Source organism: Vipera berus (genome assembly GCF_964194415.1).
Source record: "Vipera berus genome assembly, chromosome: 1".
Classification (NCBI taxonomy): domain Eukaryota; kingdom Metazoa; phylum Chordata; class Lepidosauria; order Squamata; family Viperidae; genus Vipera; species Vipera berus.
This window is the reverse complement of record NC_138202.1, coordinates 159,864,564-159,878,737: the sequence shown is the minus strand read 5'-3', so window position 1 is coordinate 159,878,737 and position 14,174 is coordinate 159,864,564. Positions and strand designations below refer to the sequence as shown.

The following is a 14,174-nucleotide window of genomic DNA, read 5'->3' as shown; positions in this document are numbered from 1 at the left end:
TGTAATATCTACAAATCTTTTAAAATTATATTACATTTCTCTTGCTTTCATACCCAATATAGCATGAAGTATGTATAGGTATTTTTTCCCAAGGTTTTAAAGAATCTAAATTTCTGAATCCCTCCTGAAATGTTGTTTACTTTCATTCACATTAAATCCATCTTTGTTTTGTTGGACACATTAAATATACATTAAATGCACTTCTTCATTGGTTATTTTCTACACTGCTTTGAAAATGAATGAGATGGTGTGCTTTGGACTATACAATACAAAGCCAGAGTGTGTCTCTGCTATTCAAAAAAAGCAGCCTACAGTTTGTCATGCCTCCACACAAGCCTGAAAAAAGATGCAGATGCTTTGAGAGTACAATGAGCCAGCTCCTTAAAGTAGCAGCATCTTTTTTCTGGTTTCCACAGAAGACTGAAAGCAGCAGCCTGCTTTAATGAAGACTAGTAAGATGCCATGTTCACATATGTTATAAAGAGCTTCTCTGAATCATTTTCAAAGAATGCATAGCCCTATTAGTTATTTAAAATAAGTGTTAAATAATGTTAAAAGGTCTTGTGATCTACATCGTTCTTAAAATAATCATTCAAATTTAAATATGTAGTTATTATCACGTCAAGTTAACCATAAAGCAGTCTAGCATTATAATGATGAGTAAATGTAATAAAAATCCAGTTTATATTGGACACTAGAATATAAGGTTAAGAAAGACTGTGATGAAAAAAGGCAAGTAGTAAGCAAAAATGAATGGTAAATAACAAAATAACAGAATCTGTTTCTTGGGGATAATAACTCCCAAGTCACTAACAGAACCCTATCCAGCCTGCTGCAAAAAGGTATTTACAAGTGACATATTTTATCATTCATACTTCAAAAATATTCAGACAAACTTTTAATATATTGAAGATGCTAGACATTCTATTAAAAATAAAAATCTAAATCTAAAATATTTAATAGTAATTATCTACTCAATTTCTATTAGAGTAAGGAGAGATGCAACTTGTTATTTAAAACTAAACCTTAACAAGAATATATTAGTGTGTTAATTACAGTTTTCTGATAACTAGAATGTCTGCATATAGTTTGTTACTATGCTACTGATAGTAAAAAAAAACCGGTATCACTGTTGCTGATAGAAAGAAATAACTGTTAATATCCTCATCCTCATAGCAAGACAGAAAAAATTAGAGAAAATTCTGTAGATTAACAGAAGGATATAATTATAAAAAGTAGTTATAGCTGAGTTTCTCACAACTCTGCTTAGTGTTTAAAACGACAGTTTTCAAAGAGGCATATAGAGAAAGTTAAATAAAATAGGTCACTGTATGAGTGTACTAGGACTTGCAAAATCTTATAGCTGTTATGCTCCAAACAGGTGTTATTTTACAAAACCAAAACCAAGAAGATACGTTAAGAAAATGGAAAACAGGAAAGAAGAAATGTACACAGTAGTCATGTAACCCAATTGGAAATCCTTAAATCATGAATATTATAAATGCAAAAAAAAGTGATATCAGAAGTCAATCCAAGAAATCTTTTGGCATAAACAAAGTAGCATTGACACTTGATATTCAAGTAGGTCATTTCCCTAAAAATACATCTGACAATCTAGCCATGGCATTTGTCTCACCCTCACAGTTCCAGGGATGGAAAATGATTACTTACAAATATCTCGCTGAAATAGAAGGTTAGTCTATTCTCAAAGAAGTTATATTCCAATAAAAGTGACATGTCTTAATACTATATTAATTTCATTTGATATTAAAATCTCCTTTAACAGAATTTACACCTCTAATAAAGAGCATGCAAATTATCAAGGAAACAATAATAAAAGATATGGACATGGTATAGAAGATGTAATTCTCTACTCAGGTATACCTCTTACTGAGTACTATATACACCATGTGACTTACAGTCATGGCCAAAATTGTTGGCACCCCAGAAATTTTTCCAGAAAATCAAGTATTTCTCACAGAAAAGTATTGCAGGAACACATGTTTTGCTATACACAGGTTTATTCCCTTTGTGTGTATTGGAACACAACAAAAAAAGGGAGGGGAAAAAGCAAATTGGACATAATGTCAAACAAAACTCCAAAAATGGGCCGGACAAAATTATTGGCACCCTTTCAAAATTGTGGGTAAACAAGATTGTTTCAACCATGTGATGCTCCTTTAAACTCACCTGGGGCAAGTAACAGGTGTGGGCAATATAAAAATCACACCTGAAAGCAGATAAAAAGGAGAGAAGTTCACTTAGTCTTTGCATTGTGTGTCTGTGTGTGCCACGCTAAGCATGGACAACAGAAAGAGGAGAAGAGAACTGTCTGAGGACTTGAGAACCAAAATTGTGGACAAATATCAACAATCTCAAGGTTACAAGTCCATCTCCAGAAATCTAGATTTGCCTTTGTCCACAGTGTGCAACATTATCAAGAAGTTTGCAACCCATGGCACTGTAGCGAATCTCCCTGGTCGTGGACAGAAGAGAAAAATTGATGAAAGGTTGCAACGCAGGATAGTCCGGATGGTGGATAAGCAGCCCCAAACAAGTTCCAAAGGAATGCAAGCTGTCCTGCAGGCTCAGGGAGCATCAGTGTCGGCGCAAACTATCCGTCGACATTTAAATGAAATGAAACGCTATGGCAGGAGACCCAGGAGGACCCCACTGCTGACACAGAGACATAAAAAAGCAAGATTACAGTTTGCTAAAATGTACTTGAGTAAGCCAAAATCCTTCTGGGAAAACGTCTTGTGGACAGATGAGACCAAGATAGAGCTTTTTGGGAAAGCACATCATTCTACTGTTTACCGAAAATGAAATGAGGCCTACAAAGAAAAGAACACAGTACCTACAGTGAAATATGGTGGAGGTTCAATGATGTTTTGGGGTTGTTTTGCTGCCTCTGGCACTGGGTGCCTTGAATGTGTGCAAGGCATCATGAAATCTGAGGATTACCAAAGGATTTTGGGTCGCACTGTAGAGCCCAGTGTCAGAAAGCTGGGTTTGCGTCTGAGATCTTGGGTCTTCAAGCAGGACAATGACCCCAAACATACGTCAAAAAGCACCCAGAAATGGATGGCAAGAAAGCGCTGGAGAGTTCTGAAGTGGCCAGCAATGAGTCCAGATCTAAATCCCATTGAACACCTGTGGAGAGATCTTAAAATTGTTGTTGGGAAAAGGTGCCCTTCCAATAAGAGAGACCTGGAGCAGTTTGCAAAGGAAGAGTGGTGCAAAATTCCGGGTGAGAGGTGTAAGAAGCTTATTGATGGTTATAGGAAGCGACTGATTTCAGTTATTTTTTCCAAAGGGTGTGCAACCAAATATTAAGGGTGCCAATAATTTTGTCCGGCCCATTTTTGGAGTTTTGTTTGACATTATGTCCAATTTGCTTTTTTTCCTCCCTTTTTTGTTGTGTTCCAATACACACAAAGGGAATAAACCTGTGTATAGCAAAACATGTGTTCCTGCAATACTTTTCTGCGAGAAATACTTGATTTTCTGGAAAAATTTCTGGGGTGCCAACAATTTCGGCCATGACTGTATATATGAGTAGCACCTGCAGACTTAAAGAATCTCTCACTGACCACTCTTTTAATTTTAATGGACACATACTGAACCAGAACTCTTTGTTCAAATCTCTTGACTATGAGTTTCATCTGGACTCTAAATAAGTGTTCAACAGAACAGAAACCTATGCAAGCAGTGCTATGTATCTTTCAAATTCTTCTGCACTTTTTTGGAATAAGGGTGGACTTCCATTGTCTTTAGGTGTCTTTTGGGTTACCATCTGCTCTAACTTTCCAAAGAATAGAATTCTCCCAAGGACCAAATATGAGATTCATTGTTTTTCCTGACAGTGTAAACTCAGCGCAATAATTATAAGGTGCTAGAGTCAATATGTCATGTTATAAGTCATGTTTTAGGCCCATTAAAATCAGTGTGACAGGTTAATTATAGTTAATTTAGGTCCCATTGATCTCAATGGGACTAAAGCAGGACTAACTTATTTTGAATTGAACAAACACTATGCAGAGTGACAATTCACTGGGAGGCTAGTGTCTCAGATATTCAGCCACTTTATTAGGGGTTATTTTAATGTCACAAAGAATATATACTGTAGATATTTCAGGTTTTTTGCATTAGGAAGAACCTGAAATCATGTTTTTTTAAAAAAGTATAACTTTTTGTTATGGGTATTATTTATATATTTATTGTATTAGTCTATTGAACCTATGAGCACTTCAATTGTAGCCACTACTATTCCTACCAAAATCTTGTATCCAACTATAAGATCAGAGCATTGATCTAGATGGAGAAGTTTCTTGCTTAATGTTTGTCTATAGGATGGGATGAGGCTACTTTGATGAGATCAAATAAAACTTTCGTCATGCTTAAAAAATAAGAATGACATTTGCTACATCTTATTATTTCAAGATTAAATTTGTAAGAATCACAGATATAAATTTATAGCGAGTGACAGAACATCCCAACTAAATTGGTTATTCCACAATGATTCACAGATATCACAGGCCTCCTATAGTTCAGAAAGAACATTTAAAAGTGAGAATGTCATGTTTTACATGAATTCCTTCCTGTTTTTTTAAACATGATAAATAAATTTATTATATGTAAAGACGTTAACAATAATTTACAGAGCCAGCAATAAAACAAAGAAACCAAGAAGTCATACTACAGAAATTGCCTAAGTTGTTCTTTAATGGTACCCAACCTTCCAGCCAACTTAGACAGAGGAGGAATCCCACATCTTATCTGCATGCAATAAAGCCGCCAAGCTACATTTCTTCTTTAAAACGACACTTCCTATCTTTGATACTAAAGAGATCATGTGTTCAAATATGCACTCACATGTTCAACTACCTGAAAGCCTCAATTTGTAGCCAGAAGAAAAGCAACACTGGGGACACGTACAAAGGGTGTTTACGCCACTGAAGTCCTTTTGAAGTGGAAAGACACGGCATGAGGAGGCTTGCAACTATGGCATAGCCTTACCAGTTGCAGTGAGGAGCTCATCTTCAATGGACTGAGGAACGTGGGTGGCAAAACTGTAATTGTCTTCTTTTTAAACTATTTTTATCTTCTTTTATTTTTGAAATCCTCATCTAAGTGGCAGTTTCTTGTATTATAGTGACTCCTGCTGGGAGAGTTAAGTTGAAGTAGCTGAAGGTCTCTTACAGATAGATCAACTCCCGGCCAGTATAAAGATGTCCTAAATGCAGGAGATGGAGTTAAACTGTTCTCCTACCTTGGACGCAATGGCTTCTTTCATCCCTAAGAACAAACCCCCAGGTTTTACAATTGAGACTGAGAAGCTAGTACAGTACTTGTATAATTTTTGATCTACAGCATCACGACGTGAAGCTGCAACAATTAGATGTAAAGGGTCCATTCATGAGGAATAACATCACTTTGACCCTTTGTGTTAGCTCCTACTGCTAATCTTTCCATACGCGTGAACTTACTTTCAATTTGAGGAAGATGAAAAAGTCTTTTGCAAAACCCAACACTGTTTTCTGATCTATGTACCTGAATGTAGAAACGTAGTCTTACCTCATTTTTTTCCACTACAAGCCAAGCTACTTGTAATCCTTCCAAGCCTTTAAAGGGGACTTCCCTTGTTAGCATCTCCCAGAGAACCTGGAATGGAAAAAAGAAAAGACAAAGGATTTTTTTTATTACTGTACTTTGTATTTTAAATATATTATTAAACCGTGATACATTGTGGTCTGTATCCAATTACCAGGCACTCAAAGTCTATTGGCAAAAACCTGGATATATGTTTGTGCTTAAGGCAGTTACACCACGTCAATGTTGAATATTTCTTATTTTTAATAAGAACCCTCTCTCCCAATTACTGAGAGAGAGCTGGGCACTAGATTTTGTGAATACCCTGTTGTACCTCCACTGTTCAATAGTTGGGATAGTCAAGAAACAGATTTTTTGTTTTCAGCTAGAAAAACTAGAAAAATGTTTCCGGAACCTATTCCTTCTTGTATTTTAAACCAGAGACTTTCTCTATCCATTTGGGATAGTTCTTTCTAGAGTTATGTCTAAAATTTTAAAAATAGTTACTATAGCACAAGAGATTTGTAAGCAATGAAATAACTTCTATCTTTCACATATTTCGGTGTTAATACCAACTTTACAGAAATATTTTATACTTAATTATATTTCATACTTAGCCAAATAACAGACATATAAATTTACTTTACAGTACAATATGACCTCAGCTGATTTTATTTGGATGATATTCCACCATTATACTAAAAGGGTAATATAACTGGTTATGTCAAAGAGAGCAATAATCTCTTTTTTCCAGGGAAGCAGTTATATTTACAGAAGTAACTGCCTCTCTTCACTTCACAAAGCAGACATATTTCTGTTGATCTGAGTTGGAAAATATGTTATTTAGCTAAAGTAAATATCGATATTTTCTATTTGCTATTGATATTGATTGATATCCTAATGATATTTTCTAACAAGGTAATGACCTGGCTAAGAATTCCAGAGATCAATATTCTCCATTAAGTATTTAAAATTCTTAATTTATGGTTCAAATTTGGGTTTAGTTGGGCCAACTACCTTTTAAAAAAAGGTAATTAATAACTTATTGCCAGATGTTGCCCATTTCTATGAGAGAAAAAATCCTTGACATTCAGCCAGGCTTTCAATCACAGGATTTCCCACAGCATCTTAGAGATTAAATAGTTATAAAACTATAAAAGTTTATTACTGAAAAACCACTGTGCTGAGGACATAACAATGGAGACAGGGACTACTGTATCCTGTTTTAAGGAATTATGGGTGGTGAAAGGAAACAAAAACATTTTTCTCTGTGGGGATTATCTGGCCAGGCCTTCCTCTTCATTTAGCTTTATCCTTTTTCTTCTGTCACTCACATATAAAAATATCCAGATTGACCAAGTAGCTATTATTTATTTGTTAGGTTTAAATGTATATCCTGTCTTGATTTTATACGGCTAACTCACAGCTGCATATTTTGTTGTTATGGGACGGAGGGAGCAGTTTTACAATTACATAAATAATAATATGGGAATGCAATTGCGGTAGGATGATGACATCTTTCCTAAAAGGTCAGCTATGACAAATCGAATAAAGAAAACTACAAGTGTGCACCTGCTTCAAATTCAGGCACAGTAAAAAGTCATTTAAAAAATCTGTGATGACATACAAAGTGGTTGAAGCCAACAAGAGCCCAGAAATATGTAGAGTAAGTTGCTGACACACACACGCACGCACACATAAATACACACGTGTGTATAGATAGATAGTTGATAGATAAACAGACAGGCAGACAGACAGATACTGTACGTTCACAAAAATATGTTTCTCAAAATTTTTGGTCAGCATAGCTGGAGTTTCCTAAACCTTACTGTCGCTCTCAATCACAGCTGCTAACTATAATTCATTAAGAAATATAGGCACTTTGCAAAACTAAACAACAAACCTGACACTTGGGTTTAAAGGAAGATGTTAAAGACGTTTTCATCACACCAAAGGTGACATATGTACATTATTACTCAGTGTCATGACACATTTTCAGTTGATTGTTATTTCCAAACTTGAAGTCTGCTATATTAAACATATACTGTACACATTATATTTATTTATTTAAATTTATTGGTCACCGAACTCCAATGGACTCTGGAACAGATATATGTGCTGGTGGAAATTTTACTGGGGTTATATTTGAATTGTATAACTCTCATATCAGGTAAAAGACCACGTTACCTTTCTTCTACTACAAAGTTCCATGTCTAGGACAATAAAACAGTAAGTTAGATGATATTAAACATTATTTGGCAGGCAACAGATATTTATAACTGGATAGATTATAAATCTTAAATCTGAATTCAGCTTTGGGTCATTTTCATATAACAGAAGATTCCGACTAAAAGCATGTTTACTTTTTAAAACACAATTTATTTCAGGAGATTGTGGCTTACTTCCAAATAAAGAGATACCGAACTTGAGACCCTCTATTCCAGCTTCATGAAATAATTTGTAAAAGTCAGAAAACTATAAATGGGTACAACAATCACCTTTCCTCGTGTTCTTGTGACTTATTTGCAAAAGACAAATTCAGCCTGACCAAGAAAACCTGGACCTTTAGGTGGGCAGCATACTAAAGTGGAAAAATGCTTCACTGTACATTGTAAGCAGTGTAATAGTTTAATGAATACAATCCATTCTGGCAGAGAAAATAATAAATAAAAGAAATGCTACAGATTCTGCCAATAGAACAGTATTTCTCAACATAGTAGTAGTTTACATTTGAAAAGGATTCTGCTCTTTGTTATCACAATTTCAGCTGTGCTTCAAATGATGAAAAGCAGATGTCTGTGCACTACAAAAGCCATTTGTTAGTGCTCTAGATTGTGTTACTTGACCATACAAAACTTTTATTCACGGATGAGATTGTTTTAAATCAAAAACTGCCACATTTTTCATGGATTCATTATCTCTGGAGCACATTGTTAGTCTGCTTGATTAGAAGTTGAAAGCCTACAGGGGAAAAAAATTCTGATAGAAATCAACAGTGAGGAGAATCAATACTAATAGGTTTACTTGAACCAATTTCTAGAGTAGAATTTAAAATGTACAGAATTAAAACCACGTCTGACAGCACTTTCTCCTCCTAAATTCCCTCTGGATCTACCCTCCCCTTCTAAAAATTGGGCTTTAGAAGGAACAGATTTTGAGATTGCACAAAAGCCTGGGAATTCACTCTTTTCTGCCCCATTGACAGTAGCAAGGGAACAACTTAATTAATTATTATTTATCTATAAACATTTAACTCTGAGCCAAACTGCAATTATTTCTGAATTTCATTCTCTCTCTAAATGTTTCAAGCTCTTTTCACTATTTAAGATGCAGAACACTAAGCTGAGGGGAAAAAAGGATTTTACAGGGTTTGAAACTGTCTGTATGTGCCTGAAAAATATAACTATTATTCAACTCCTTTACTTTAACCCAGGTGTGTCTAACCTGCGGCATACGTGGTCCTGGACAGCTAGTAATGCCACCCCCGAGAGAGTAAACTTTTAACATTATTTACATATAGATATACCGGTACATTAACCACGTTTTACATGTGGCCCAAGACAATTCCTCTTCACTCAATGCATTCCAGGCAAGTCTAAAGATTGGACATATCTGCTTTCACCAGTGATCAATTTTTTATTCAGAAGCTGATTCCTGAACTGCTTCCTTTTACTGAAGTTAACTTTTTCCAAAAAACCTGAGCTGGATTCAAGCTGCAATACTAGATATGCTTGTCTGGCAGTCAGTCCCATTAAACTTCCTTTAGTTTTCTCCTGAATGGATGCTTACAGGTTTGGCTGTAAGTAGGCAATAACTAGTTCTCCTTGAAATCAGGAAGATTCAAGTCATTCTTAGCTGCTTTAAACATTGATTTTTAATTAATATAAGTTTCATGAGCAAGAGTAAAAAATGTTTTTTTTTAAAGAAACAATCTAAAGTATGACTTCTGTGGCAGAACTGTGGATCTTGGAAGTAACAGATAATCAGATGTTCTCCAGCTGTTTGCTGATTATAAGCCTGTTGGCATGGATAGCTTTTTTGGGGCGAAAAATTTTACCATAAAATTAGAGAACGATGAAATCCAAAATACTGTGGGTGGGTGGGAGATATACAAGCCACAGTGAGTGCCTCAGAAATAGAACTTTGTTTTTGTGCCTTCACATGTGTATGGTACATGATCATGAATTATATCCAGTTGTCTAAAGATAGATTTATATAACGCATTCAGAAGCGTGGACAGAAATAGGTTTACTCACCACACCGTATGAATATGTATCACATGTTTCCGATATTGGGAGACTTTGTATTACTTCTGGAGCCATCCAAGGAAAAGTACCAACGAGAGACATGTGTGTTGTATGGGAATGAAACCTTGAAGCCCCAAAATCACAAATCTAGGGGTGGGGGGGAATAGAGATTTTTTTAAAATAAAAAAATAAGTTGCCCAATTCAGCACAACAAATATTTTTATAAAAAGACTGAAATATTCTTACCTTCAATACTCCATCACCAGCTATAACCACTGAAATTTTTTTAAAAAGAGAAAATTATATTAATACTATGAGGAAACCATAGGCATTTCTTTAGAAAAAAAAATCACTCCTTATAGGCTTATAGACAGTATATTGGCAAGACCATTTAAATTCTCTGGCTGATATTAATCTAAAACCAGATGACTTTATTATTGACTCGATTGCAGGATCATGGAAGATAAATCACCATTAACGTCAAGTTAACGAGTTACAGCAATGCCGCTGAAAAATGTATTATTAACAGTTACTGGGAAATAATTTAAAACTAAAGTTGTCACGCTTTATAATGCAGCCGCATATATCTTTAAAATATGCAAAAAATATCACAGACAATTGTAAAATTTCCCAATTTTTTTGAAACCAAAGGAATAATAAAAAAAACCCAAAGGAAATTCCCTTATCAGTGAGAATGGAGGCATATAAATGTAATAAATAAATAGGAAAATACATAGTTTAGGAAAAACTGAAATTTATGCAAGTTATTTTTAGCACATTTAGTCAGTATAAAGATGATATGATATGATGATATATGATATGATATTATTTCCTAATTTCCCAGTGCATCTCTTCATTTTTTTTTCCTAACTAGATTAAGCAGGCAGGTCAAACATGAACCTGAAAAGAGAAGGAACATTTCAAATTGTATTCTAGACTCTGCCCACCAACATTTCAAACAGATATTGAAATTCTTTTATTACTTAAGTTATTTTTTGATTCTGTATACTTCCAAATTTGGGCCAATTTCTTTCACTGTTAACCATTTTAGGTGCCATTTAAAAAGTAAAACTATTAGAAAATATTTCAAAATTCTTTTTTATTTTTCTAATAGGAAAAGGGAAATAAAGAAAGGTATCATTTTTATTTGAGCTTTCTAATCCCATCTCTAATCGCAAGGTTACAAGAGGAATAGCTGAACTTAATCAGAAGTAATCAAGCAATTGGAATATCATCCTGCAAGTAAAACCTCAAACGAGTAGATTTAAAAAAAAATGACAATGCCGAAAGGAAAATATTGGATTCAACTCTCAATCAGCAATATTCATCACATACTAATTTGATACAGCAGCTACTGTAATATCATGTACCCTGTCCTTGATATTGTGGGCAAGATATATTCTTTAAAATCCTGTGCAGCACTTTTATATTCCCATATATCCATATCCATATATCAAAGTGGCTTGCGCATTGAATTCTGCTCTTTTCAGTATCAGCCCTAAAATGTTATATTTGCAGGAAAAATAAACAAAATTGTAAATTTATGCTGAATTACCATTCCGGGACTTCAGATCTCTATGGATTACTTTGACTGGAGCTTCCATATGCAAATAATGCATTCCTAAAAGTAAAAATGAAAAAAAAAGTTTTTAAAATTATTTTGCTACATCAGGACCAGCAGTAGCTTGTTCCCAAAACAAGTAAGATGGTGAGGGTGAAGGTTCGTTCTCCTAGCTTGTGGGTTGATTTTCAAACATTTTGTTACCAGGGTAGGTGACATCTTCAGCGGAGTTTAGGAGATGTCAGTGTTCTGTTAATAAAGGCTTCAGGTGTGGTCAGTTCGTATTCACTGAACTGAACTGAAGAAGCTTCTTGGATGAGAAGCAAAACCTCTTCAAGCAAAACAAGAAAGTCCACTTGCCTTTTGAAAGAAAGCACCTTTGGAAAGCTCATGCTAACTATTTAGTAAGTCAAATAGGTTTTTGAAGATTTCTTAGGACAGATAATTAAGGCACTATCTTTAGGCACTCTGAGTCATTTAGATTAATGAGTAAGAATAGATCTTGACTGAATAGGAAATGGAAGTAGCAAGGAGTTCTAATCTTTTATGAATTATTGACCTTATTGAACTCACTTACCTTTAGCTATATCCATTGCCCAGGTCATTATATGATCCATATCCATTTCTTCACTTCTGTTGCTATTAATATAGTCATACAATGACCCAGCAGAAGCATATTCTGTTACAAAAGAGCAAAAATATGCTTAAATTGGCACATTTAATAACACATGGAGGCACAATAATTAGCCATCTTTGATTTTAAAAATTAGCAAATTTGATATTACCTACCATGTTGCAATAGCAAATAGTTTGAACAAGGTATCATTCAAATTCATTAACTTTAAAAAGGTACACTATGATTTATGAATAAAAGTTTGTGAGAATTGTTTTGTGTTTTTGTGTCAATATTGTCTCTGGGTGTGTCAATTTCATTGGTCAATGACAACTTCTAGGTTGTTGTTTTTTTTCTTTCCAGTTTAGCCTTAGAGAAAGTGACAGACTCAAAGTCACCCAGCTGGCTTCAGTGCCTAAAGTAGACTAGAACCTGGGTCTATCCACTCCCAATCCAGCACCTTAACCATTATAACATGCTGGTTCTCAAATATTAGGCAAATTGTATTAATTTGGGAATAAAACATAGATACAAAATATTAGTAAGATCTGATGGGATTGATATAAGGAGTTTTAAAATAATAAATTTAAATAAACACTTAAATGAAATAACATTTAAATATATATTAAATAAACACATTGATACATATGTCTCATTAAACAGCAAAAGAACTAGCCAGCAAAAATTAAGAGACTGCATAACATTATGAAATGGATGTAAAGATGACTACTCTTGGGTTAAATAATCAGTCTTGACATTCTGGGGTCAGATTGTGTGTACCATGAAAATAATACTAATCCCATTAAATGTAAAGAAATTCATAAATAAATTTGATGAAACTAATCTAAATCATAATTATGCAGCCTATAGTTTTGCCCTGCATATTATTAAAAGATGGGTTTCACGAATTCATACACATAAACACTATTCTTAATACCTCTGGGAACAACAACTAGAAATTACATCACCCTCATCATTCTCATTTGCATGCATGTACCAGTTTTGTCTACTGGTTAAGGCACCAGGCTAGAAAAGGGGAGACTGTGAGTTCAAGCCCCACCTTAGCCATGAAAGCCAGCTGGGTGACTTTTCTGGGGAAAATAGGAGAAGGAAGGAGTATTACGCATGTTTGCTGCCTTGAGTTATTTATAAAAATAATAAAGGTAGGATACAAATAAATAAAATAATAAAAATAAAAATGATACGTTTTTTTCACGTGGAGACATAAACTTAAAAGCGTAGCATAGAAAAAAAAAGCTTTTAGTAGAACAACATGGTATTAGCAAAAATATCTTGCATTAACCAATTGTTGATGTTGTTGTTGTTCTTAGCTGTGAAGTCGTGTCCAACCCATCGCGACCCCATGGACAACGTTCCTCCAGGCCTTCCTGTCCTCTACCATCTTCTGGAGTCCGTTAACCAATATATTAATTAAATCTAATACAACTAAAATGTATTCAAGTGAACAAACACAAAACAAAAACTTTTTTCAGTGTGACAAAAGTATGGCATAAAGCACATCCCTGAGCATTAACCCATATTAACTACCATTAATTTCATTTTTTTAATTTAATTAATTTTAATTCCATTTATATCCCGCCCTTCTCCGAAGACTCAGGGCGGCTTACAAGCTTAGCAGTAGCCTTCATTCTATGTATATGCCTGCTTATTAGGGCTTTCACACACACCCCAAGCGGCATTATTACAAAGTCAGCTTAATTGCCCCCAACAATCTGGGTCCTCATTTTACCTACCTCAGAAGGATGGAAGGCTGAGTCAACCTTGAGCCTGGTGGGACTCGAACCTGCACTAATTGCAGGCAGCTGGTGTTACTTAAGGAGGCATTAGCCCACTGCTCCACCAAGGCATTTCATTTTATGAAAGTGTAATTTCATTCACACTTTATCCAAAACTCACCTATTTGGTGTGTGTGTTTGTGGGGGGGGGAATCCTTTGCTAGAAGAAATTTGCATCTGCTTTAAATTTACTAAATTTAGCAAATCCTTCAAGTTATCAAATAAGAGGGAGGCCTTGAAAATACTATGCTTCTTCAAGATAGACAGACAGACTTCAAGTAAATCTTGACTCTTGGCAACTGCCTTAGCAAAATTTTCAAAGTGGCTTACCATAACCTTTTTCCTAGGTCTGAGAGAGGGGGACT

At 34.8% G+C, this 14,174-nt stretch overlaps 1 protein-coding gene across 8 annotated transcripts in view; it reads right to left on the bottom strand.

Annotated features, from left to right (window-relative positions):
• Positions 1-14,174, bottom strand: part of MAP3K20 (mitogen-activated protein kinase kinase kinase 20) — a 125,736-nt gene that overhangs the window by 69,217 nt on the left and 42,345 nt on the right. For all 8 annotated transcript variants that reach the window (XR_014024716.1, XR_014024717.1, XM_081314633.1 and 5 more), the window contains exons 4-8: positions 11,978-12,079; positions 11,395-11,460; positions 10,086-10,114; positions 9,849-9,986; positions 5,578-5,664 (exon numbers count right to left, since the gene is read on the bottom strand). Coding sequence is in view for 6 of the 8 variants with exons in the window: in XM_081314633.1 (XP_081170759.1) it covers positions 5,578-5,664; positions 9,849-9,986; positions 10,086-10,114; positions 11,395-11,460; positions 11,978-12,079 (422 nt within the window). In the remaining 2 variants the exon portion in view is untranslated. The remainder of the gene's footprint in view (positions 1-5,577; positions 5,665-9,848; positions 9,987-10,085; positions 10,115-11,394; positions 11,461-11,977; positions 12,080-14,174) is intronic.